We start from the raw sequence: 24786 nt of genomic DNA, 5'->3' as shown, positions 1-24786 counted from the left end.
GAGTCTCATTTTATTCAACTGTTAATGTGGATAACAGTATTAGTTGTAAGGATTAAATGAAATAAGGTATAAAAAGTGCTGGCCAGGTGTGGTGGCTTACACCTATAATCCCAGCACTTTGGGAAGCCAAGGCGGGTGGATCATCTGAGGTCAAGAGTTCAAGACCAGCCTGACCAACATGGCAAAACTCTGTCTCTACAAAAATTAGCCAGACATGATGGTGGGTGCCTGTAATCCCAGCTATGTGGGAGGCTGAGGTGGGAGAATTGCTTGAACCTGGGAGGTGGAGGTTGCAGTGAGCCAAAATTGTGTCATTGCACTCCAGCCTGGGTGACAGAGTGAGACTCCATCTCAAAAAAAAAAAAAAAAGGAAGGTGTGGTAAGTCACACTGGTAATCCCAACAATTTGGGAGGCTGAGGTGGGTGGATACCTGAGGTCAGAGGTTTGAGAACAGCCTGGCCACACATGGTAAAACTCTGTCTCTACTAAAAATAAAAAATCAGCCAGGTGTGGTGGCATGAGCCTATAGTCTCACCTTCTGGGGAGGCTGAGGCAGGAGAATCGCTTGAACCCAGGAGGAGGTGGTTGCAGTGAGCTGAGATTGCACCACTTGCACTCCAGCCTGGGCAACAGAGTGAGACTCTGTCGGAAAAAAAAAAAAAAAAAAAGTGCTTAGCACGGTGCCAGGCTCATAGTGTATGCTGAAGGTATGGTGTCAGCATTCATAATGATAATTATAATGTCGTAGGTGTTATTTTTGTTGTAGAAACCCCTGGGTTTCATGGAGGAATGAAGGGCCAAACTCAAAGTCAGGAAGGAAACCCATATGAGTCAGGATTTGGTGGTTTCCATGTGACTGTGGCAAGTCACTTCACCTTGAAGTCTTTGTCTTCTATCTGTAAATTGGAAATAATAACAGCTGCTCATTCATTTATATCCGGAGTGTTCAATAGGGATCTGACTCTGGGAAAAGTGGGAGATTCTACAATGAATCAGACTTGGTTACTGTCCTTGAGTGGCACCCGGGCATGGGGGGAGGAGGAAGAAAGGACACTGTTTTGTGCCAAGGACCTCTGTGTGCTGGTTGTCATCGAGGGCCTGTGCAGAGGTCAGTAAGCACTGGTCCTGCCCCACAGATCTGCAGGCTACAGGATGTAGAGCCATGTATAGGAATGCCCCCCGTTTACTCTGCACAGACTGTATGCTCAGGTGCACCCAGGGGCTGGGCAGGAAGCCAAATGGGGGGAGGAGGTTGACTGTGAGACTGTACATAGAGAGGCTGATGGTGTTAACTGCAGGACACACGGCCCATTGAGGCTGGCACTCTAAATGCCTAAGCTGATGGTGGCCAGTGAGGATGTGTGCCCAGTGTCACCAGAATGTGCCCTCTTTAGAGAAAAGTTAGAAGTTCTGATTTATATGCAAAATCTCCTGATTTAAAAATGTTGCCAACTAATCCTAAATTAAAGAAAAATGCTGTGCAAGCCAAAGAGCACAATGTGCATTTCGTTTGGGCTCCAGGATCCTGGTTTTCAACCGCTGTACCATGGAGCAGGATGAGGCAGGAGCCTGAGGAATGAGACTTAGGAGTGGGGGAGGGGGCAGTGGTTGGAGATGACTTCAGAGGGGTGATGACTTTGGAACAGAGATCTTGAAAGATGAGTAAGTGTCCCAAGGGATCGGGAAGGCATTCCAGGCAAGGGGAATTTCATCAGCAAAGGCCTCGACGCTTGCCCAAGATTGGTGACTGGCTGGGTGAGGCTGGAATTTAGGGGAAACTGCTGGTGATATTTGCAAGGCCCAGCAGGCCCAGGGTGGTAGGGGTCATTAAGGTCTCAGCCCCAGCTGTCCTTGAGGTCTTGGTGGCTCCAGGGGGATTAGAAGCCCCTTAGTTCTTTACCCTTGAGCCACGGGAGCTCTGGAGTGCAGGTGGGTGAGGAGGGCCTTGGGTGGCGGGTGGCAGCCTCTGAGTGGGTTGCAGAGGGGCTTGTGCTGGAAGCCCCCTTTGCTAGCAGGCTGAGTGGCCAGCGCTTTGCTCGCCCCCGCCTCAGGTTATTGGGCCTTCTCAGAGGACAGGGGCTGCCTTGCTCTCTCTCTGGCATGGGTTTTGCCATGGCCTTATGTTTAGCTTCCTGGCTTCTATCCAGGCAGCCAGCCAGCTGCCAGGAAGGGCCATAGCCTCCAAAGTTAGGGCTTCTTTTCAGCCATGCTGTGAGGCGAGGACAGCAGCCGTGGCTGCCTGGCTCTCCATGTAATAAGTGTGCCTCGTGCCCTCTGTGAAATGAGCTGCCCTCCCCTGTCTGAGCCTTAGGGCTGTTAGACACTCTCAAGAGAGGGATGAGCTTGAGAGTGCTTCGTGAGCTAAACTGTGATCCACATCGTGAGAGATTGTCGAAAGTGTGTTAAATAAGCAACAGGGGTGCGTGATAACAGCAGCTGGGTGCCAGACATGGTTCTGAGCATCTTATGTATCAACTTTTTTAATGTTTACAACCTCGAACAGTAGGTAGCATTTCTGTTTTACATGCTAGGAAACTGAGGCACTGAGAAGTTAAATAACTTGCCCAAGATTACACAGTTACTAGGTGGTAGAGCTTGGGTTTTAACCAAAGCCACTTGGCTTTAGTCTGCACGTGTAACCAGTAGGCTCCATTAATCTAGGACCTCAGGCCTGTGGATGGGTGGCGAGGAGGCTCTGAACTCTTTGATATCATTGTGATATTTTCTTTTTTTTGAGATGGAGTCTCGCTCTATTGCCCAGGCTGGAGTATGGTGGCGCCGTGGCACCTCACTGCAGCTTCTGCCTCTCAGGTTCAAGTGATCCGCCCACCTCAGCCTCCCAAAGTGCTGGGATTACAGGTGTGAGCCATCAACACCATTATGACATTTTCTAACGTGTGTGTATGGCTTTATTGTTTAGATTTTTAGTTTTAGATTCACAGCAAAATTTAAAGGAAGGTACAGAAAGGAAGGTACACAGATTTCCCGTATGCCCTCTTTCCCTGCACATATGCACAGCTTCTCCCGTTATCAGCATTCCCCACCAGAGTGGTACTTTTCTTTGTTTTTTTTTTTTTTTTTGAGATGGGGTCTTGCTCTGTCACTCAGGCTGGAATGCAGTGGCACAATCATGGCCCACTGTAGCCTTAACCTCGTGGGCCCAAGTGATCCTCCTGCCTCAGCCTCCTGAGTAGTGGTGACTACAGGCACATGCCCTGATACCTGGCTCATTTTTCTTTTTCTTGTAGAGAAGGGGACCTTGCTATATTGCCCAGCTGGTCTTGAGCTCCTGGCCTCAAGTGATCCGCCTGCTTCGACCTCCCAAGATCAAGGGATCACAGGTGTGAGCCACTGTGCCTGACCTACAGTGGTAAATTTGTTGCAACAGATGACCCTGTATTGCCACATCGTTATCACCCAGAGTCCAGAGTTTAGGGTTCATTCCTGGTGTTGTACATTCTGTGGTTTGGACAAATGTATAATGAATGACTTGTATCCACCATCGTCATCTCATACACAGTAGTTTCACTGCCAGAAAAATTCTTTTTGCTCCGCTGATTCATACTCTCAACCCCCAACCTCTGGCAACCATGTGCATTTTTAAAATGTGCATATTTTTTATGTCTGAAAAATGTCAGATTCCCACAGGGGTTCATGACTCCCATATTCCGGAGACTCTGGGCTGCATCATTAACACTCTGAAAGGTTGTTAATCTGATAGAGGGTCACTGACCGCAGTGCTCAGGCCTGCGAGGAGTGGCTGGCGGCTGCTCTCCTCTGCTTCCATGGGGTTGGGTGGCCAATGAGGCAGCACACCATCAGGGCATCGCCACCTCCTATCCACTGTGCTTCTGTCCTGGCCCTAGGCCAAGGGGTGGTGTTGGGCTGTGGCCACAGGCTGCCCTTATCAGTGGTACATGGGACACCCGGGTACCCTGAGTGTAAACAGGACCAGTCATCCCAGCCTTCCTGGCTCTGCCCAGGACACCTGCTCCTTCTTGCCCTGCTCTCAGCTAGAATTGCAGGGAGTCCTTGGAAAGTGCCACACATGCTCTTATCTCCAAGCTGTGGCATGTGCCATTCCCTCTATCCACCCCTGGCCAACACTTACTTCTTGTTCCGGTTAGCTTAGGTATCCTCCTCCAGGAAGCCTTCCCCATCCCCTCCTTCCTACTGCCAGAGAGTTAAGGACCCCTTAGCTCTGCAAAACACCCCTCCCATCCCCACCTGTCACACTTACCCCCGGCACTGCAGGTGCCCATTTTCTTGGCTGCCTCTGGTTCCTCACGGGACTGGCACATAGTAGGCATTGAAATGTAGAATATCAGAGGTGAAGGAGCCCCCAGAGATCACCTGCCCCAACCTGCCTGTAACATACAGGAAGCTCAGAGGGGGGTCACACAGTGCCTCATGGCAGAGCTGAGACCAGACCTGTTGTCCCAGTCACCTCTTCATTTCACAAACAAAAAGCAGAAATAAAAGTCACCCAGAGATAATCACTGTTAATGCTGCTTTTTTTTTTCATTTAGCACCAGTTTCTACCCTGTGCACAAAAGTGTTTAACAAAATTATGACCATGCGTACAAACTGTTTTATAAACTTTTTTACTTTGACAATATATATGGTAATTATATTTCTATGTCAGTACTTGTCCTTCTTCAACATAATATAAATGTCTACCTAGGATTTCATTGCATGCTTGTATTATAATTTCTTTTTTCTTTTTCTTTTTCTTTTGAGATGGTGTCTCCCTCTGTCGCCCAGGCTGGAGTATAGTGGCGTGATCTTGGCTCACTCCAACCTCTGCCTCCCAGGCTCAAGTGATTCCCCTGCCTCAGCCTCCTGAGTAGCTGGGACTGCAGGTGCACGCCACCACGCCCAATTAGTTTTTGTATTTTTAGTAGAGATGAGGTTTCGCCATGTTTCCCAGGCTGGTCTTGAACTCCTGACCTCAAATGATCCACCCACCTTGGCCTCCCAAAGTGCTGGGATTATAGGCATGAGCCACTGTGCCTGGCCCTTGTGTTTTAATTCCTAAATACAATCCCCCATTGTTTGGCATTTGCAGTTATAAGCAGCACTAGGATTTGTATTCTTGTGAAGGAGTCTTTACACACTTCGGCAGTAATACCTCTAGGATAAATTCCTGGAAGTGCAACTGTTTGGTCTGGGACATGCTGTACCCATGATGAGCACATCACATAGTCTTGGAGCTGGAAGGGATTTCAAAGATCTTCACCTCCTAGGCTGGGCCCAAGCCCTGAATTCCCCCTGGTCTCCTTAGCCCTGGCTTTTACACTTTCCTTCTAGACCTGGGCAACTCTCCTAGTTTCGAGCGGCTGTGACTGATAGAAAGTTGCTCCTTGGGTTGCTGGGAAATCTCACTTCTTGTGGCTTCATTACTGTTTAAGGGAGATGGAGGGCTGGCTGTGTTTGGGGTTGCTGTTTGGGATGAGGGAATTGGGGCCTTTGTGTCATGTATGTGGGTCTTCATTAACTCTTTCTAGTGAGTTGAGTACAGGAGGCATGGCCTGGGTGGGGGGAGTTCAGGGTTTGGGAGGAGGCTGGAACAGAGTTGTGACTGCCTGGGTGGACAGAAGGCCCAGGGCAGGGGAGGCCTCCCCATCTACATCCTGTGGCAGGATGGTGATTCTCAGGCAGGCTGTTCGGTCACCTGTTGTCCTGGGCTGCTGTTTGCACCTGTGGGTATGTACCCCAAGGATGAGAGAGGCCTGGTTGCATTAGGGGCACATATGACAGCTGCCATGTTTCTTGTGCCAGGCTCCTCAGATACATTTGCTTAACACTCAGCTACAGCCATGAGCTGCAGGGGTGCTGGTGGTACAGATGAGCTCACTGAGGCTTGACAGGTGTGATGGTCACCTGGGGCCCTCTCACACCGCCAAGGCACACAGGCCCCACAGCCTGCTGATGAATCCCGGCTGGGCTTCATTCTGAGTCTTCATTCCTCCGAGAGAGACTCGGTCTTTTCATCCATCAGATGGGGCTGCTGGGCTCATTCAAAGAGAGCAGCGGGTTAGGGAGGGAATGGAATAGGGTGAGGGTGTGGTATGCGGTCGTGATTTAGAACTCTACGTCTGGTTCCCAGGCTGTGCACATGCTTGTCATCTCTCCTCATCTCTGTTGCTCCTGGATTTTTCTTGGCCTAGTCTTGGACTTTGATAATAATCAAAAATAGCAACTCCCATTTGTAGATACCACATGCTAGGTACTGCTCTAAGTCATTTATAAATGTTGTCGAATTAATCCTCCCACCCCCTGCGAGATGGGTTCGTAGTATTTACCATCCGCCCCATTTTACAAATGGGAAAACTGAGGCTTGGCAATATTAAAGTGCTTGCTCCAAATCATGTAACCTTGGATCGGCAGCCATGTCTGTACCTGGGCATTCCTCGTCAGCTCCTGTGTGTCCACAGTTAGCTGAACCCTGAAGCCCACCCTCTGACGCTCCTGTTCTCTCCACTCTCCACAGCCTCAGCCCCGTGGGCCCCACGGAGTGAACGGCATGCGGCACCACCGGGCCTGCCCGGTGTCCTCTGGCCTGCTGCCCTGCACCCCCAGAAGGCCCTGACGCCCTGGGGCACTTCTGCTCTGCACAGGACCACGCGGGGGTTTGCCATGGTGACATAAAGGGGCGCGGAGGAAGGAAGGAGTGTGAGCAGCCTGTGGACTGCGCCCCTGGCTGGGAGGAAGGACCGGGGGCCCAGATCGTCCACTCCCAGTGCCCCCCGAGGGTCTCGCCTCCTAAGTCTCTGTGAATTTGTTGCTTGGTGGACGATTCTTGTGTCTCCTCTCGTGTGGGGCCTTGGGGTAGCCAGGGCAGGCCGGGCCTCCGGTGGCCAGGGTCTCGGAGGCCAGGATGCCTGCCCTGGCGTGCCTCCGGAGGCTGTGTCGGCACGTGTCCCCGCAGGCTGTCCTTTTCCTGCTGTTCATCTTCTGCCTGTTCAGCGTTTTCATCTCGGCCTACTACCTATATGGCTGGAAGCGAAGCCTGGAGCCCTCGGTGGATGCCTCCGAGCCTGACTGCGGGGACCCACCGCCCGTGGCCCCCAGTCGCCTGCTGCCACTCAAGCCTGTGCAGGCAGCCACCCCTTCCCGCACGGACCCGTTGGTGCTGGTCTTTGTGGAGAGCCTCTACTCACAGCTGGGCCAGGAGGTGGTGGCCATCCTGGAGTCCAGCCGCTTCAAATACCGCACAGAGATTGCGCCAGGCAAGGGTGACATGCCCACGCTCACCGACAAGGGCCGCGGCCGCTTCGCCCTCATCATCTATGAGAACATCCTCAAGTACGTCAACCTGGACGCCTGGAACCGGGAGCTGCTGGACAAGTACTGTGTGGCTTACGGCGTGGGCATCATTGGCTTCTTCAAGGTACACAGGAAGCAGGGCCCCTGAGCAGTTCAGAGCCCCCTCTCCAGACTCGTAGCTCAGTGCCTGACTTCTCATCTGTGAAATGAGTGTAATGGTAGCACTCGCCTCCTAGGGTTGGGAGGGCGAAATGGGCGAGTATATGTAATGCATTGGGAGCATGCAGTGCCCGCTGCCTGGCAAGTGCTCTGTAAGTATTAGGGGAGCCTGCCAGGGGGATCACCTGGTATGCATGGGGTCCAGCACACAGCAGGCGTTTGCCCGAAGGAGGCCACAGGGATAGGTGTGAAGTTGGAGGGGCATGCTCTGCTAGGTGCCCCAAAACCTGTCAAGGCAATCTCCCCGAGGGAGGGCCTGTGCACCCATTTTTCAGATGAGCAAACTAAGCCTCCAGGGGTTAAGTTACTTCTATAAGGTTATGCAGCCTGTAAGTGGGGAAGCCGAGATTCCAACCTTGACCTAGACAGTTTGGGCTCTCTATGCTCTTTCCTCTTGGTTGTGGTGGAGTATGGCGTTAATGTACCTCCTGACCCAGACCCATTTTGCATGAGGAGAAAGAGGGGAATGAAATCCCACTGGGCAGATGGGGAGCTGCTCTGGGCTTTATGGGGCTCCCAGAATGACTGCTGGGATTGGGGTCCTTGCAGAAAGGGTGTCCCAGAGAATCTGTCCTTGGTGGAGGGAGGTTGGGAATACTGGGTGGGGGATCCAGAGGCTGTGCTCAGAGAACTCTGGCCTGCAAGGTGAAAGCAGACACTAGCTGGAACTCTAGTTGGATGCTTTGGGGGTGGCAGGGAATTTGTTCCTTCATTCAACAAATATTTACTGAGCACTCACAGTGTTCACGGTTCTGTGCTAGCAGTGATCGAAGTGGATAAAGTCCCTGCTGTCATGGAGCTGGCATTTCAGCGCTGGGGGAGTGGGTGGGTGACAGGCAGTGAGCAAATAAACATCGGATGGGGCAGGTGTGGTCAGTACAAAAAGAAACAAAACAGGGAAAGGACACAGGGTAGTGGGCGTGGGAGCTTGACATTATTTTAGGAGTCATCTTTGATAAAGTGACCTGACGTGAGGGGAGGTGCCATGTGGCTTTCCGTGCAAAGAGCCTTGCAGGAAGAAGGGACAGGAAGTGCACCAGTCTTAAAGCAGCCTCTTGCTTGGTGTGAGCCAGGAGACGAGGAGCAGGAGATGGGTCAGAAGTGGCCTGTGTCCACTGGTGGGTGCCCGTTTGTGCCAGCCCTTCCTGGTGAACTTGTGCGCTGGGCCCTGTCTGCTGGAGGGTTTCTCCTGGCGTGTTCTTTCACACACTAATACAGCAGGAAGCTCTGCCACTGAAAGCTCTGTTATGAGCCAAGAATTTGAAGGCCCTTAGAAGTCCTGCAGTAGAGCAGCCAGTGAGATTTGTTCTCCACTGGCTTGATCACAAAACCCTTTCTTCCACAGAGCACCCTCAGGGGAACGCTGGCCTGGTTTATGGCTTTACAATGACATCAAGTCAGACTGTCTCCATTGTCTGTTCTTCTCTTTTCTCTTGGACTCTGCACCCTTTCCTGCCATGAACTTCATTAAGTTTTATTCAGAGCCCCAGGCCTGAAAAACGTCAGGATGGCTGACGTTTATTGAGTGCTCATTCAGTGCCATGCACCTGTCTGCATGTGTTATGCAGATTCACGCACTTCACACCAATAAACCATCCTCCAAGGCAGGTGGCTAGCAGCTTGATTTAAGATAGGAGGAAACTGAGGCAAATACAGGCTAAGCAATGTGTCCAAGCCTGCGCCTCTAATGTGTGTAGATCTGGGATTTGAACTCAGACAGTCTGGCCCCAGAGGCTTTAGTCTTAACCACCGTGTGATGAGTCCAGGAGCCTCACATACCATATATTCAGGAGAAGTGGCATCAGAGGCCACATCCAGTGCACAGAGCTCCTGCAGTCTCTGGGGACCAGGCAGTGGGCTGTGGTCATTGGAAACAATTGATACAGTGGAGCTTGGGTGCTGTCTGACCCCAGTTCCTTGCTCTGCAGAAGGTGAACAGGAAGCCCAGGGAGGGGTGGGGCCAAGTGTCAATTCTAGGACTTGGTGCTCTTCCTACCCTGTTGCCTAAGACAAGACTGTCCTTGGTTTTGAGCAGAGGCCTGTGGTTTTCTGCTCAAATGCATGCCCCCTGGTGGTCAAGGCACATCCTTGCACTCTTTCTGCAAGCCCAGCTTCCCCGCTGTGTGTTGGGCTTGCCAAGTGGGGAGTGTTTGTGGGCTCCAGGGATCTGCAGACTCATTTTCCAGTTCCCATTGATGCCGGATTCCCAGGGCAGTGTGAGAGCAGGGACTTAAAAGTCCAGACAGGTTCAGATCTGTCTATCACTTAGAAACAGAGTGACTTTGGGCAAAATGCTCAACTCATCTGCACAGTGGGGCTAATTACAGCTCCTGCCTCACTGGTCTGTATTGAAAACAAGACTGTGGGTGGGAAGCACTGAGCCCATTGCCTGGTACCAGAACCACTCAATAGATGGCAGCTATCATGCTTTTTCATCTCCAGGTTCAGCAAAAACAGTGGTGATAGCACTGTGTCTTCCTTGTGGCCCTGACCAAATCTGTGCCCCTCTGAGATCCTGGAGAGTGGGAAGAGGATCATCCTCATCTGGGTCCCTAGTTCCTGGCACTGTCATGCCTCAACCTCTTTCATTGAGCACTGAGTGTCAGACACTGAGCTCCGGGCTTTGCAGGCATTTTCATGTTGAATTCTCACAGCTATCCTGTGAAGGTACTTTAGATAAGGACCTGAGTTTTAAAAAGTTAAATGGCTTATTCAGTGTGACATAGTTGAGTGTCCCTTGTCAGAAATGCTGGGGACCAGAAGTGTCTCAGATTTTGGAATGCTTGCATTCTTTTTTTTGTTTGTTTGTTTGTTTTTTGAGATGGAGTCTCGCTCTGTTGCCCTGGCTGGAGTGCAGTGGTGTGATCTCAGCTCATGGCAATCTCCACCTCCCGGGTTCAAGTGATTCTCTTGCCCCAGCCTCCTGAGTAGCCGGGATTACAGGTGCCCACCACTATACTGGGTTAGTTTTTGTATTTTTAGTGGAGACATGGTTTCCCTATGTTAGTCAGGCTGGTCTCGAGCTCCTGACTTCAGGTGTTCCGCCCACCTCGGCCTCCCAAAGTGTTGGGATTATAGGTGAGAGCCACCTTGCCTGGCTAGAATGCTTGTGTTCTACTTACCGGTTGAGCATCCCTAATCTGAAAATCTGAAATCCAGAATGCTGCAATAAGCATTTCCTTTGAGCATGACCTTTGGGGGTCACATTGGTGCTCAAAAAGTTTTGGACTTTGGAGCATTTTGGATTTTCAGATGAAGGATGCTCAACCTGTGGTAAGTCGTATAGCCAAGATCTGACGGTCAAGCCTGTTGTTCCTAACCCAGCCACAGGAGACAATATAAGACCAAATAGACTGACAGGGAGCCTGAGGCCCAGGGAGCAAATGTGGGATGCCCAAGGTGCCCCATTTAATGGTTAGGTCTGTGCTCGGCCTCCACCTCTGCATTCCCGAATCAGGGCTCTTCCTCCCTCTGCTGGGGGACCCCACTGGAAGATTTGGTGTCTCCGGAGTGGGTACTGAGTGGTGAGGAGCAATAGGGATTTCCACTGCTATGGGGCGAGGCCTGCAGTGGGGCCAGCCTCTCCTTGCTGGGACCCTCCATTCCCTTCCTGGCTGGTTCCTTTCATTGCCAATGGGTAGGCCATCAGTGACTTGGCTTTCTCCCTTCCTCGACGGCTGGGCAGCTGACTGAGCCGCCAGTGCCTGGCAGTCAGCTCAGGGTCGGGACTTTGAAATGGGATCCCTCAGCACCCGTGGTCCAGTGTGGCATCCCAGGCCTCAGCAGGTGATGGATAAGGCCTGAAATGTCTCCGGTCCCTACCGCTTCTGTCCCCACGCAGCCCAAGTAGTTCTTATCCTTGGTCAGAGCTGTCTCTCCAACTCCAGGCTGCTCACGACTCCTAAGACAGCCCTGTGCACTGGGCCTCAGCACGTGAGGCTGGCTCAGGACAGGGTGGGGAGGTACTCTTGATGTTTAGAGAATCACATGCAGGCTACTTAATATGGTTTACGAGGCCGGGACCCTGCAGAGCCTTTTTGAGAATAAGGAAGTGAGTAAAAGGCACTCTTCTGGACAATTGCAGCTCTGCAGCAGGCACAGGCTCAGCCGAGCCGTTCCCCCATCCACCCGCCACTGATCTGTGCACCCCTGCGAGTGCTCCAGGAGCGGCTTTCCGCGCCCTGCCCTCAAACACACACCAGACCCCATTTCCCCATCCAAACTCACTTTGCTTTGCCCCGCCCCATTCATTCTCCTCGCAGCAGCCACAGGGATCTTTTTAAAATGCAAATTGGACTCTGTCTTCCTAGGCTTCAGAACCCTTTGATGCAGTCTTTGAGGGCTTCTGCTGCCACTTCAGGCCTCCAGCATCCTGCAGGTCTGGCTGACCTCCCTGCCTCATCTCCTCCATTCCCTCTTGGTCACTCTGCTGCCTTCTTGCTATTCCTTGATCACGCTGAGGCCTGTCCTACTTCAGGGCCTTTACACTTACTATTCTTGGCCTCTACCCCTTCTTCATTTTTATTTTATTTTTTTTTGAGATGGAGTTTCGCTCTGTCACCCAGGCTGGAGTTCAGTGGCGCAATCTTGGCTCACTGCAACCTCCCCCTCCCGAGTTCCAGCAATTCTCTTGCCTCAATCTCCTGAGTAGATGGGATTACAGGCACCCGCCACCATGCCTGGCTAATTTTTGTATTTTTAGTAGAGACGGGGTTTCACCATGTTGGTCAGGCTGGTCTCAAACTCCTGACCTTGTGATCTGCCTGCCTCAGCCTCCCCAAGTACTGGGATTACAGGCATGAGCTGCCATGCCTGGCTTTTTAAAAGTTAGCTCAGAAGTCCCTTTCTGAAGGAGACCTCCTCCTCCTCCGGGAGACCTCTTTCTCCAGGGGACATGAGCCTCCTTCCTCTGTGTAGCATGTGCCACACTGAAGTTGTATATTTATCCCTGTGACTTTGGTGAATGTCTCTCTTCCCTCCTTGATTTTAAGGTTCATGAGAGCAGGGGCCATGCCTTTTTTTTTTTTTTTTTTTACTGTATCACTGGCGCTTAGAATAGTGCCTGACACAGTGAAAGTTGTGGAATGAACTGGAACTGATGAAACCTGCATTGAGCATCTATCATACGCCAGGTACTGGAAAGCTGGCTGTTTCTCTTTTATTCCTTTTAAAAATCCAGTTCTAGGCCGGGCGCGGTGGCTCAAGCCTGTAATCCCAGCACTTTGGGAGGCCGAGGCGGGTGGATCACGAGGTCAAGAGATCAAGACCAACCTGGGCAACATGGTGAAACCCCGTCTCTACTAAAAATCCAAAAAATTAGCTGGGCATGGTGGCGTGTGCCTGTAATCCCAGCTACTCAGGAGGCTGAGGCAGGAGAATTGCTTGAACCCAGGAGGCGGAGGTTGCGGTGAGCCGAGATCGCGCCATTGCACTCCAGCCTGGGTAACAAGAGCGAAACTCCGTCTCAAAAAAAAAAAAAAAAAAAAAAAAAAAAAAAAAAAAAAAAATCCAGTTCTGCATTAAATTATGTGTGTTCCTGCTGGGTATCAGGCTGGGCACCAGGGGTCCAAAGGTAAAATATCATAGCCCCTGACCTTAAGGGGTTGCAGGCTGGTGGGAGATAGAATGCAGAAAATATAATACTACAGCCGAGGTAAGAAATGCTGCAGCTGAAGCCTTAACATGGTCCCAGGGAGGCCAGTGTAGAGAAGACGGTAAATGCCTTGGGTTTTGAAGTATGAGCAGGAGTTTGTCAGGTGGAGAAGATAGACGGGAACTGTAATAGGAAAAGGGACAAATTGTACCATATTGAGGGGCAGGTGGCTGGGAGGGTGAGGAAGATCATGAAGGAACAGGGGCTGTGAGCCTAGGGAAGAGGGAACTGGGGCATTGTCTTCAGACTTCCAGGGAGCTGGGCAGCTGCGTACCTTGAGAGAAGGGAGGCAGAGACTTCATAACTGACAGCAATGACTGGGCAGGCACCATAGCTGGATACCTGTGAGGGAGTGGCCTCCGGGGTGCTAGGGTTGTATGGAGCACCCCCGGCAGAAACCCCCTCTTTCAGCGTCTGCATTGTTATCCATGTAAGATGTCTCCTGAAGAAAAGGTTGTGTGGCCAGAGCCAGTTTGGAAACCCCAGGCAACCATGCCTGGTGGTGAGGTGTGTGTGGGTGCCAGGGCTAGACCTCTTGGCAGTGATTCATAGCTCCTCCCAACCACTATGCTAGTGAGGGCAGCATGCCCCTTTAAGCCTCAGTTTTCACACCTGTGAAGTGGGGTAACCAGGCTGATAGGAGGACTGAATGAGCAGCTTCTGATCACGTCACAGGCCCTGTTCTGAGCACTTTGACAGTATTGATACTGATCATCCTCTACCTCCACTAGAGTTACTTGCTGTTCTTAGCCACATTTTACAGCAGAGGAAACTGAGGCACAGAGAGGTGATATAACTTGCCAAAAGTCAGGCAGTCTAGCAGGATTCAGGTTCTCAACTGCTAGATTTTCCTCTGTGTGGTTTAGCCTCTTAGGCCTCTGTCTCCTCATGTGTAAAATGGGTACGAGAGCAGTGCCTCCATCGTGGGGTCACTGGACGATTACCAGCATTCCTGTCTTCGAAGTGCATGGCCCCCAGTGCCTGGCTTTGGTAAGCGAGTCATGTGGGTTTGTGAGTGTATTTTTGTACAGGATGGGGTGCAGGGCCAGGGTGGTAAGCCTGCCATGAATGTTGGTGAATATCGATACCACCGTTGTGGTCCACATGTGAGAGCCTGTGTCCCTTGGGGCTCTGGATGTGACAGTTCTATTCCCCCTCCTTCCCCACCTTGACTGCAGGCCAATGAGAACAGCCTGCTGAGCGCACAGCTCAAGGGCTTCCCCCTGTTCCTGCACTCAAACCTGGGCCTGAAGGGCTGCAGCATCAACCCCAAGTCCCCACTGCTCTACGTGACGCGGCCCAGCGAGGTGGAGAAGGGCGTGCTGCCCGGCGAGGACTGGACCGTGTTCCAGTCGAACCACTCGACCTATGAGCCGGTGCTGCTGGCCAAGACGCGCTCGTCCGAGTCCATCCCGCACCTGGGCGCGGACGCCGGCCTGCACGCCGCGCTGCACGCCACCGTGGTCCAGGACCTGGGCCTGCACGACGGCATCCAGCGCGTGCTGTTTGGCAACAACCTCAACTTCTGGCTGCACAAGCTCGTCTTCGTGGACGCCGTGGCCTTCCTCACCGGGAAGCGCCTCTCCCTGCCGTTGGACCGCTACATCCTGGTGGACATTGACGACATCTTCGTGGGCAAGGAGGGCACACGCATGAAGGTGGAGGACGTGAAGGTATGGCTGGGGGTGCCAGACCGAGCAAGGGGCAAGGCAGGCGGGGCCTGGCAAGCTTCCGCCTTCAGGTGCCCCATTGTGAGTGTGCCCTGTCTGCGTCTCCCCTGTGCCGGGAGTTGCTTCAAAGACAGTCCCACTCTGCTTCCTGCCCTGCCTTGGTTTTTATTAATTGTCTTATTAGAAGCAAGTATCATTTAAAACTTTATCGAGGTATTGGCCAGGCATGGTGGCTCATGCCTGTAATGCCAGCACTTTGGGAGGCCAAGGCGGGCAGATCACTTAAGGTCAGGAGTTTGAGACCAGCTTGGCCAACACGGCAAAACCCCATCTCTACTAAAAATACAAAAAAAAGCTGGGTGCGGTGACTTATGCCTGTAATCCCAGCACTTTGGGAGGTCGAGGCGGGCAGACCATGAGGTCAGGAGTTCCAGACCAGCCTGACTAACGTGATGAAACCCTATTTCTACTAAAAATACAAAAATTAGCTGGTCGTGGTGGTGTGCTCCAGCAGTCCCAAATACTTGTGAGGCTGAGGCAGGAGAATCACTTGAACCTGGGCGGTGGAGGTTGCGGTGAGCCAGATTGTGCCATTGCAGTTCCAGCCTGGGTGACAAGAGCAAGACTCTGTCTCAAAAAAAAAAAAAAAAAAAAACAAAACACACACACACACACACACAGATTAATTTCCATTTGCCTTTCTCTTTGTGTAGTCTGCAAAAAGAAGAATAAAAAGATAGAAAAAAGAATGCAAAAAGAAAGAAAAATTAGCCAGGTATGGTGGCTCTGGCTTGCCATCCCAGCTACACAAGAGGCTGAGGCAAGAGAATCGCCTGAACCTGGGAGGTGGAGGTTGCAGTGGGCCAAGATTGTGCCACTGTACTCCAGCCTGGGTGACAGAGTGAGACTCTGTCTCAAAAAAAATAAAAATAAAAATTGAAACTGTTGTATTGAAGTATTGAATATAGAGAAATTTTGCATTGGAGCACCGAGTTTAAGTTCGTATGATATCTGTGGAAGAAGACATCCAGACAAAGATGGGAGCTGTGCAGTGCTGTTTATCCGCCTTTAATTTAAATATGATGTTTAACTCTTAAAAATGTTTATGTTAATGTCAGAGCGCCTACAAAACTTAAAATAAAGATGAGAGCTTGAGTCATGCATGAGGCAGATTTTAACTGAGGTGTAAGTAGACAGTGGAATGCATGTGTTTAATTCAAAAAAGCTTGCTGGGTGGGTGTGGTGGCTTGTGCTTGCAATCCTCGCACTTTGAGAGGCCAAGGCAGGAGAATTGCTTGAGCCCAGGAGTTTCAGACCAGCTTGAGCAACATCGGGAGACCTCATCTCTACAAAAAAATAAAACATTAGCTGGGTGTGGTGGTACGAACCTGTAGTCCTAGCTACCTGGGAGGCTGAGGCAGGAGGATTGCTTGAGCTTGGGAGGTTGAGGCTGCAGTGAACCATGATTGTGCTATGGCATTCTGGTCTGGGCCACAGAGCAAGACCCTGTTTCCAAAAAAAAAAAAAAAAAAAAAAAAGTGTTTACTAAACAAAACCCTGTAAAAGCACTTTGCAGACCTTAGGATTTTACACACAAATTAAAACCATTAAACAATCTTTAAAATACAGTTTTTAATGTACTCACTATTTTACTTAAACTTATTTGCAAAGGAGATGGCATCCCAGTGTAAATGGGAAATTAGGATCAGTTGCCATAAATAGAGGGCAACCATAACAATAAATCCAATGAAAACAAAACAGGGGGATTAAATTCTAGAGACATTCTTCTGTCTGCTGACAGCCTGTCCTCTCTTATCGAAGATTAGCAACTGTTAGAAACGTATTAGCACCAAACCCAGGCTTGTCTTTGATGTTAGCAGAAGGCTTTAAAAAGAGACTTGTAAGAGGAATACTTTTCTGAATAATTCCAAAATCACTGGTAAGGTTTGGCCCTGGGGCCTGGAAGGAAGACCCTGGTGGCGTTCATCCCCCTGCCTTGGTGAGGAGTGAACTCTCAACCTTACACCTCCAGAGAAGAGCAGAATGGATGGCAGTGGGGTGCAGGCACTGTCTGGGGAGCTAAGACCTAATTTGAATTGAGTCCTAATTTGACCCTAATGGACTAGGTGACTTGGGCAGGTCCCCTCCCGTGCCTGAGCCTCAGCTATAAAATAATGAGATGGGGTGGATGGGAGGATTTCAGGCTATTTCCTGGCACCCCGGATGTCTCCCATAGGTGCCTGGATAGCTGGGGTGGGAGTGAGGGGTGTTTCGGTGCCAGGCTCAGCCCTGCAGGCTCCCGTGTCAGTTGCACCAGCGGCGCTGCTTTGGGCTTGGGCTGCTTTTACACATTGCGTTTCCTCATGAAATTTCATTCTCTCGAAGGCTCTCTCATTTAAAGAACTTCTAGCCTTCCAGTCTAAGTCTTCATGCAGTGCCATCAGCTGCCTCTGGCAAAGCAGATTGTTCTGCGTTCTGCTCGAGGTATTCTTCCAGTGACCCACGCTCATTTTCTCCTGCAGGAGTCTAGGTTCTTGCTGCCTGTCCAGTGAGTTCTGGTGAGACTGTGGTCCAGGGTTGAGCTTGAGATCAGGCTCCTGTGCTTACTGTGTCCCTATAAACCCTGAATTGCTCTCTCTCGTTTATTTTCTCTCTCTCTCTCTGTGTGTGTGTGTGTGTGTGTATTTTTTTTTTTTTTTTTTTGAGATAGAGTCTCACTCTGCCACCCAGGCTGGAATGCAGTGGTGGGATCACAGTTCACTCAAGCGATACTGAGCACAAGCGATTCCCCCACCTCAGTCTCCTGGGTAGCTGGGATCACAGGCACATGCCACCACACCCAGCTAGTTTTTTATAAAGGCCAGGTTTTACTGTGTTACCCAGGCTGATCTGGTACTCTTGGAGTCAAGCTCTGCGCTCACCTTGGCCTCCCAAAGTGCTGGGTTTACAAGCGTGAGGCACCGTGCCTGGCCCTATTTTTTCTATTTTTTTTTTTTTTTGGAGACGGAGTTTCGCTCTTGTTACCCAGGCTGGAGTGCAATGGCGCGATCTCGGCTCACCGCAACCTCCGCCTCCTGGGTTCAGGCGATTCTCCTGCCTCAGCCTCCTGAGTAGCTGGGATTACAGGCACGCGCCACCACGCCCAGCTAGTTTTTTGTATTTTTAGTAGAGACGGGGTTTCACCATGTTGACCAGGATGGTCTCGATCTCTCGACCTTGTGATCCACCCGCCTCGGCCTCCCAAAGTGCTGGGATTACAGGCTTGAGCCACCGCGCCCGGCTATTTTTTCTATTTTTAAAGTGAGAGGAATGATAGCACTTTGAAGCCGTTTCTGTAGAACAATACAAATGGAAAAATAGAATTCAAATCAAAAATACAAGTAGAGACACCCTCTTGCACGCACTCCGCTCAGTTCAGATTGCAAAGTGCCTCTCCAGCCACAATCCTGCTTGCCTTAAACATTTTTGTGAGTCAGAAAGGGCAGAGTTGTTTTTTCCTTTAATCCCAAGCACAGCCTACAACAGAGCCCTTCTTTCAGAGACATGAATGTCGCCTCATTCACTTGTACGGTACTGGCTGTACAGCACAATTTAAATAAAACCAATAGCAGCTGCCTCTTCAGGGCTTGGTGAGTCCCTGTGCTCAGCTCTCACTGGGCGTTGCTCCATTGGGTCCTTATAGCAGCCCTGTGAGGTGGGTATTGTTCTGAGTCCCATTTTACAGAGGTGGGCACTGAGGCTCAGGGATTTGAGGTAACTTGCCCAAGGCCACACAGCTGGAACATGCATGTCCACCAGGCAGTGCACGGCCCTGGTAAGATGCTGGTGGTGACGCTATTGCCTGGGGAGGGCCAGGACTTTTAGTTTGCAAAGTACGGGCTCTTACAGGTTTCTGAGTGGCTTAGTGGATCATGCGTCCTAACCCCAGAGTACACCTGTATGTTTTTCATAAGTGTCTGTCCCTTCATTGACTTGCAAAGTACTGGGTACATGGGGCATGGGAAGATTGCATTGTTTGGGCACACAGAGTCCCATCCTAGGAAAGATCATGGCCCTGTAATATCAGCCTTACATTTCAGCAGCAAGGAGAAATCCTCCATGTTTGATAGATGAAGACACAGGCTCACAGTGGCGGTGACCACAGACGTATCATTGGCCACCATTTTTCATCACTTACCAAATGTCAGGCAGTTTTACATATAATATCCTTTTTATAATTGTTTGATTTTTTTTTTAGAGCAGGGTCTTACAGTTGGACCCTTGTTGGATTCTAACTCCTGGGCTCAAGTGATCCTCCTGCCCTAGCCTCCCAGGTGGCTGAGATACATGCGGTTATCTTACTTGATTCTTCCAAGAGCCCTCTGAGGGAGATATTATCATCCCTGTTTTCCATTTGATGAATCCGAGGCCTAGAGGGGTGTGAAGCCTTTTCAAGGACACATAGCAGAGCTGGGCGGGAATTTGGTTTTCCCTTGCCAGAGGCCTGGGGCAAGGCAGCATGGGGCTGGCTTCAAGGGTATCTGATCTGCGCAGCCACACGGCCCATGCTCACAGGGACCCATTATATGGTTTAATACTGCTGTTGCCTTCTCAACATTATTGATAATTTTTGAACAGGGGTTTCCACATTTTTTTCACTGTCCTCAGTGGGAGGAGCAGGGAGCTCCTGGCTTCCCCTCACTCCTTCCTTTCTCCTCTGCCTGTCCTAGGCCCTGTTTGACACACAGAACGAACTACGTGCACACATCCCGAACTTCACCTTCAACCTGGGCTACTCAGGGAAATTCTTCCACACAGGTAAGTGGGCCTGCCCCTGCCCTCACTAGCAACTGTTAGGACTCCTCAGCACCCAAACCCTCCTCAAAACACCATCCACGAGGGCAGCAGGTGGGTTTACTGGCCCACGTTAGGGGCAGGTGTGACCCCACCCCCGTGCGCCACGCCCTCCCCCCCCCCTGAAACGAGCCAACAGCCTACAGGAGCAGTCCCAGCCCAGGCAGAGGCCATCTGGGGACAACCACAGCGGCCACTTGTCCCTCCCTGGCCTTTCAGGCTGTGCTATCCTGGGGTGGCACATTTTCTCTCTCTTGTCTCTCCCTCCTACCTTTTAAAATTATGTGTATGATTTCTGCTTATAAAAGAAACTGGTTGAACTTTAAGAACATTACAGAAACACGTAGCATAGAAAGCGAAGATGCCCCATGATTGTACCCACCTCAGATGATCAGTGTCCTGGGTTTGGAGTCCTAAGGGTTGAGGGTGAGGGCTATAGGTTGCTTGGTGCACACTTTCCTTACTCTTTGAGACTCTCTCACGTTCTTCATCTGCTGTCCTTCAGGGGCTGGGCAGGAAGGAACAGCTCCTGAGCTGGTCGTCTGCAGTGACCATTCCCCCTGGTTGCCTTCTGCCCGGGCCTCAGTGAGACAGCCTGTCTTGAATTCTAAGAAAACCATTTTAGTCAACAATTCAGCAGACGGAGGAGTATATGCAACATAGCCCCAAAGCCAAATAGGAGTGAACCTGGGTTGTCTGTCTGTATTTATTTTATTCTTTTTAAAACTTTTTCTTTGTTTTTGGCCTGGCACCGTGGCTCACGCCTGTAATCCCAGTACTTTGGGGAGCTGAGGCAGGCTTATCATTTGAGGTCTGGAGTTTGAGAGCAGCCTGATCAACATTGTGAAACCCTATCTCTACTAAAAATACAAAAATTAGCCAGGCGCAATGGCATGCACCTGTAGTACCAGCTACCAGGGAGGCTAAGGCAGGAGGATTGCTTGATCCCAGGATTTCAAGGCTGCAGTGAGCTATGATTGCACCACTGTACTCCTGCCTGGGTGACAGGGTGAGACTCTGTCTCAAAAAACGGAACCTCTCTCTGTCACCCAGGCAGGAGTACAGTGGTGCTATCATAGCTCACTGCAGCCTTGAACTCCTGGGATCAAACCTGTCTTAGCCTCCCCAGTAGCTGGTCCTACAGGTGCATGCCATTATGCCCAGCTATTAATATTTTAAAATTTTTTTGTAGAGATGAGGCCTCGTGATGTTGCCTAGGCTGGTCTCAAACTCCTAGGCTCAAACGATCCTCCCACCTTGGCCTTCCAAAGTGCTGGCGTTACAAGTATGAACCAGTGGGCCTGGTTGTTTTTTATATTCATAATCCTTAGTGTATCAGAGGCGGTTATAGTACTGTATCTGATACAGAGGGTCAAACATCCTGTGTATATATACAAAGAGTTTCCACACATCATTAGGTAAGAGACAAGTGACCTAATCTGGATCACTGGAATCGAATCAGCATGTATGTCAGAGGTAGAAGAAACCCCTGAGATCAGTGACTCCAGACCCCAAATTGTGCAGATGGGTCCAAGGATCTGGAGAGAAGGTGCTCTTGTCCAAGGTCCCCACTGAGTCAGGGGCACACTCGAGACCAGAATTCAGGGCTCTGGAGCTCTGTCTGCTCCTGTGGCCCGGATAACTTCCAGGCAGCTCCTGGGTGGGCTGTGGCCATGCGCTCCCATCTGCAGGCCCAGGCTTAGGTTAGAGGGCCCAGTGGGCGGGGCTGAGCTGCCTGTGCTGCTGCAGGTACCGATGCTGAGGACGCTGGGGATGATCTGCTGCTGTCGTACGTGAAGGAATTCTGGTGGTTCCCCCACATGTGGAGCCACATGCAACCCCACCTTTTCCACAATCAGTCCGTGTTGGCCGAGCAGATGGCCTTGAACAAGAAGTTCGCTGTCGTGAGTAAGATTCCCTGCAGGGCAGAGCGGGACGGGCTAAGGGCTGGGCTGGAGGTCCAGACTGCTGGCCTCTTGCTGCTTTTGCAGCCTGCTCTCATGGATTTTTACAAACATCTCTGGGCCAGGGCCCAGGGGGAGCTGCCTTTTTAGCCACTGTCTCCTTGAAGTCTCAAGAGAATAGTCCCTTTACAGACAAGAAACGAAGGCTCAGGGAGGTCACACCAGCTACCAAGAGGTCCAGCCAGGACACAAACTCAGGCCGTTTGTCTCCTAAGCCCAAGCTCTTACTAGAAGGGGAGTCTCTGGAAAGCTGGAAGAGGTGCTCAATGAGGAGGGAATGAGCGCTGGGTGCTCGGCAGAATGAAGAGAAGGCAGGAAAGGGCCTTGTCCTTGTCCCTCACTACGGGGTACTTGAGTCCTTTGTGCTAGAGGCATGTGCACCAGACCGAGAGGCAGGAGACCTGGGTTCTAATCCCAGCTCTGCCGGTTTCCTGCACTGAGATTCTGGGCACATTTCTTGCCTTCCCAGGCCTCAGCCTCTCCATCTGTACCATGAAGGCTCAGACCAGTGGCCCTGCCAATCTAGCCTCTGATTTCCCTCTCCCATTCTACAAAGGGGGAATAAGGCACAAAGGGGAAGGACCCTTATGCTCACACTGCCCTGGTCATCCTCTCCCCTAGGAGCATGGCATTCCCACAGACATGGGGTATGCAGTGGCACCCCACCACTCGGGCGTGTACCCCGTGCACATGCAGCTGTACGAGGCCTGGAAGCAGGTGTGGAACATCCGCGTGACCAGCACGGAGGAATACCCCCACCTGAAGCCGGCCCGCTATCGCCGTGGCTTCATCCACAATGGCATCATGGTGAGTGGCCCCGGAAGCCCAGGAGGTAGCTGTCGTGTGTGTGCACATGCTGTCCCGGGAAGCGTGGCTCTGGTTTGCTAGCTTAGGGGTTGCAGATCAGCTTCTGCTGTTTCCTCTGGCACCCAAGGCTCTCCGTCTCAGGGAAGGTGGGCTGCCACTCTGGCCCCTTTCACGAGCTCTTTCTTCACTTTTGTGACAGAGGATCAAGGAATAGTGAGCGTTCTCAAAAGGGGTTTCTGATGAGGATGTGGGACAGGGCTCCATTACAGTCTTTTTGCTGATTAAAAAATTTTTTCTTGACTGGGCGTGGTGGCTCACGCCTGTAATCCTAGCACTTTGGGAGGTCCAGGCGGGCAGATTGCTTGATCCCAGGAGTTTCAGACCAGCCTCGGAAACATAGTGAAACCCTATCTCTACTAAAAAATACACCTGGTGATTAGCCAGCTGTGGTGGTGCGTGCCTGCAGTCCCAGCTACTTGCAGGGCTGAGGCAGGGGGATCACCTGAGCCTGGGAGATCGAGGCTGCAGTGAGTCTAGATTGCACCACTGCACTTCAGCCTGGGTGACCAGTGAGACTCTGTCTCAAAAAAACATTTTTTTTTTTTTTCCTGGGGCTTCTGCCATGTATCTATCCCTTTTCTAGGCACTGGGAACACAGAAGTGCATAGAATGGAGGAAAGTTCCTGCCCTTGTAGACCTGACATTCTAGTGGCAGGAGACGGACAATATGCTCAGGCATGTGTAAAGTACACAGTGGTCAGGTGGTGGCGAGTGCCACAGACAGAGTGAAGCCGGGAATGGAAGGAAGGCGTGCTGGCAGGAGGAGGAGCTGCTTTCAGTAAGGTGGCTGGGTGGGCCTCCCTGCTGCATGCGGAAGAGCACTCAAGGCAGAGAAACGGCAAGTGCGAAGCCTGAAGCAGACTGTGCTGGCTGCGTCTGAGGACCAAAGAGGAGGCCAGCACGGCTGGAGGGGAGTGAGGGGCGGTGGTCGATGTGTCACGGGTGGGTGAGGGACCAGATCGATAGGGCCATGTAAGGCCAGCCATTGGATGGCCGTGGGCTTTTAGGCCGAGATGGGAAGGTTTTGAATGGAGCATGATCTGACTCATCTTTGAAAGGGATTTCTATCATTCTGGCTGTCGTGTGGAGCAGAGACTGCAGGGGACAAAAGTGGCAGCAGGGAGACCAGTTAGGAGGCACTGCAGTCTTCCAGACCAGAGGTGGCTGCAGCTTGGGCCGGGATCTGACGCTGGGACGTGGCCATACTCTGGGTTTAGAGTAGTTAGGCCAGTGGTTAGAGGGGCTGGATGCAGGGGTGGGAGGAAGAGAGGACTCAAAGATGACTGCAGGGTTTTTAGCCCGAGTGCTGGAAGGATGACTTGTCATCGGTTGAGCTGGGGCAGCCGTGAGTAGGCAAGGTTCGTGTGTCTGTCCATCAGTCCATCCATCTATCCACCCGCCGACCTCAGCACCACGCCCTTGTGCTGAACTCCAGGCACTCATTCAGCTCCTCAACCCTGAGCTCCAGGATGAGGTGGTGACAAGGCAGGCACGCTCCCTGCTCCCTTGGAGCCCAGAGTTTTGTGAGGGGAGACAGACGACAAATGGCTAAGCCAGTGTGTGACAATGTGTGGCACCAGGTGAGGTTCGAACGTTGTGAGGGGGCTTGCAGAGGGCTGGGAGAGCTGCTTCGGAGAGGGCCAGGCAGGGACCGTGGCTGCAGCAGCCCACATTTCCAGAAACATTTTCACTCTGTTACTTTTAGGCCTGCTCATTTTGTGCAGAGAATAGCAGTGAAGTTTGTAAAACGGCAAGGGCCTGTGGGTCACTGCGGGGCATGCTGTGCTGCAGGCTGCACCCAAGGGCGGGGGCTGTGTGGCCACATGGGAGATTGCCTTTCTGAGGAGCAGCTGGCCCTTCTTCTGAGGAAGAGTCCTCCCACCACCCTCATCCCAGGAGGCACCATAGCTCCTCTCCCCTGCCCCCTCCTCAGGTTCTCCCTCGGCAGACCTGTGGCCTCTTCACACACACCATCTTCTACAACGAGTACCCTGGCGGCTCCAGCGAGCTGGACAAGATCATCAATGGAGGCGAGCTCTTCCTCACCGTGCTCCTCAATCCTGTGAGTGCTCCACAGCCCATGGCTGCTGGTGAGAAGGGGCTGCTGGGCAGCCCGTCTACAGCTGACACAGGATTCTTGGAGCCAGGAGAGGGCGGGGAGGCATGAGTGAGTACCTGGCAGTTGGGAGACCCACTCTCCAGCGCTGGCCCTGTCCTGCCTCTGTTGTGTCACCTTGGCTAAAGAATTCGAGCGTGGTGGTTTTTTCCTTTCCTAATCATGCACTTTAATACAAAAGTGTTGGCATTTTT

The 24786-nt window shown here is 51.6% G+C and overlaps 1 protein-coding gene across 5 annotated transcripts in view; it reads left to right on the top strand.

Moving 5' to 3' along the window:
* Positions 1 to 24786, top strand: part of NDST1 (N-deacetylase and N-sulfotransferase 1) — a 71845-nt gene that overhangs the window by 27904 nt on the left and 19155 nt on the right. For 4 of the 5 annotated variants that reach the window (XM_039479995.2, XM_039479858.2, XM_039479950.2 and 1 more), the window contains 6 exons: positions 6495 to 7394; positions 14321 to 14815; positions 19522 to 19609; positions 21395 to 21549; positions 22231 to 22416; positions 24410 to 24538. In XM_039479995.2, the coding sequence (XP_039335929.1) occupies positions 6882 to 7394; positions 14321 to 14815; positions 19522 to 19609; positions 21395 to 21549; positions 22231 to 22416; positions 24410 to 24538 (1566 nt within the window). In that variant the 5' untranslated portion in view covers positions 6495 to 6881. Of the gene's footprint in view, positions 1 to 3249; positions 3343 to 6494; positions 7395 to 14320; positions 14816 to 19521; positions 19610 to 21394; positions 21550 to 22230; positions 22417 to 24409; positions 24539 to 24786 lie in introns of all 5 variants that reach the window. The other variant, XM_074379176.1, reaches the window with a different exon arrangement.

Source organism: Saimiri boliviensis, chromosome 1, assembly GCF_048565385.1.
Source record: "Saimiri boliviensis isolate mSaiBol1 chromosome 1, mSaiBol1.pri, whole genome shotgun sequence".
Taxonomy (NCBI): Eukaryota; Metazoa; Chordata; class Mammalia; order Primates; family Cebidae; genus Saimiri; species Saimiri boliviensis.
The sequence above is the reverse complement of the archived record's forward strand: the minus strand, read 5'-3'. Positions and strand labels throughout refer to the sequence as shown.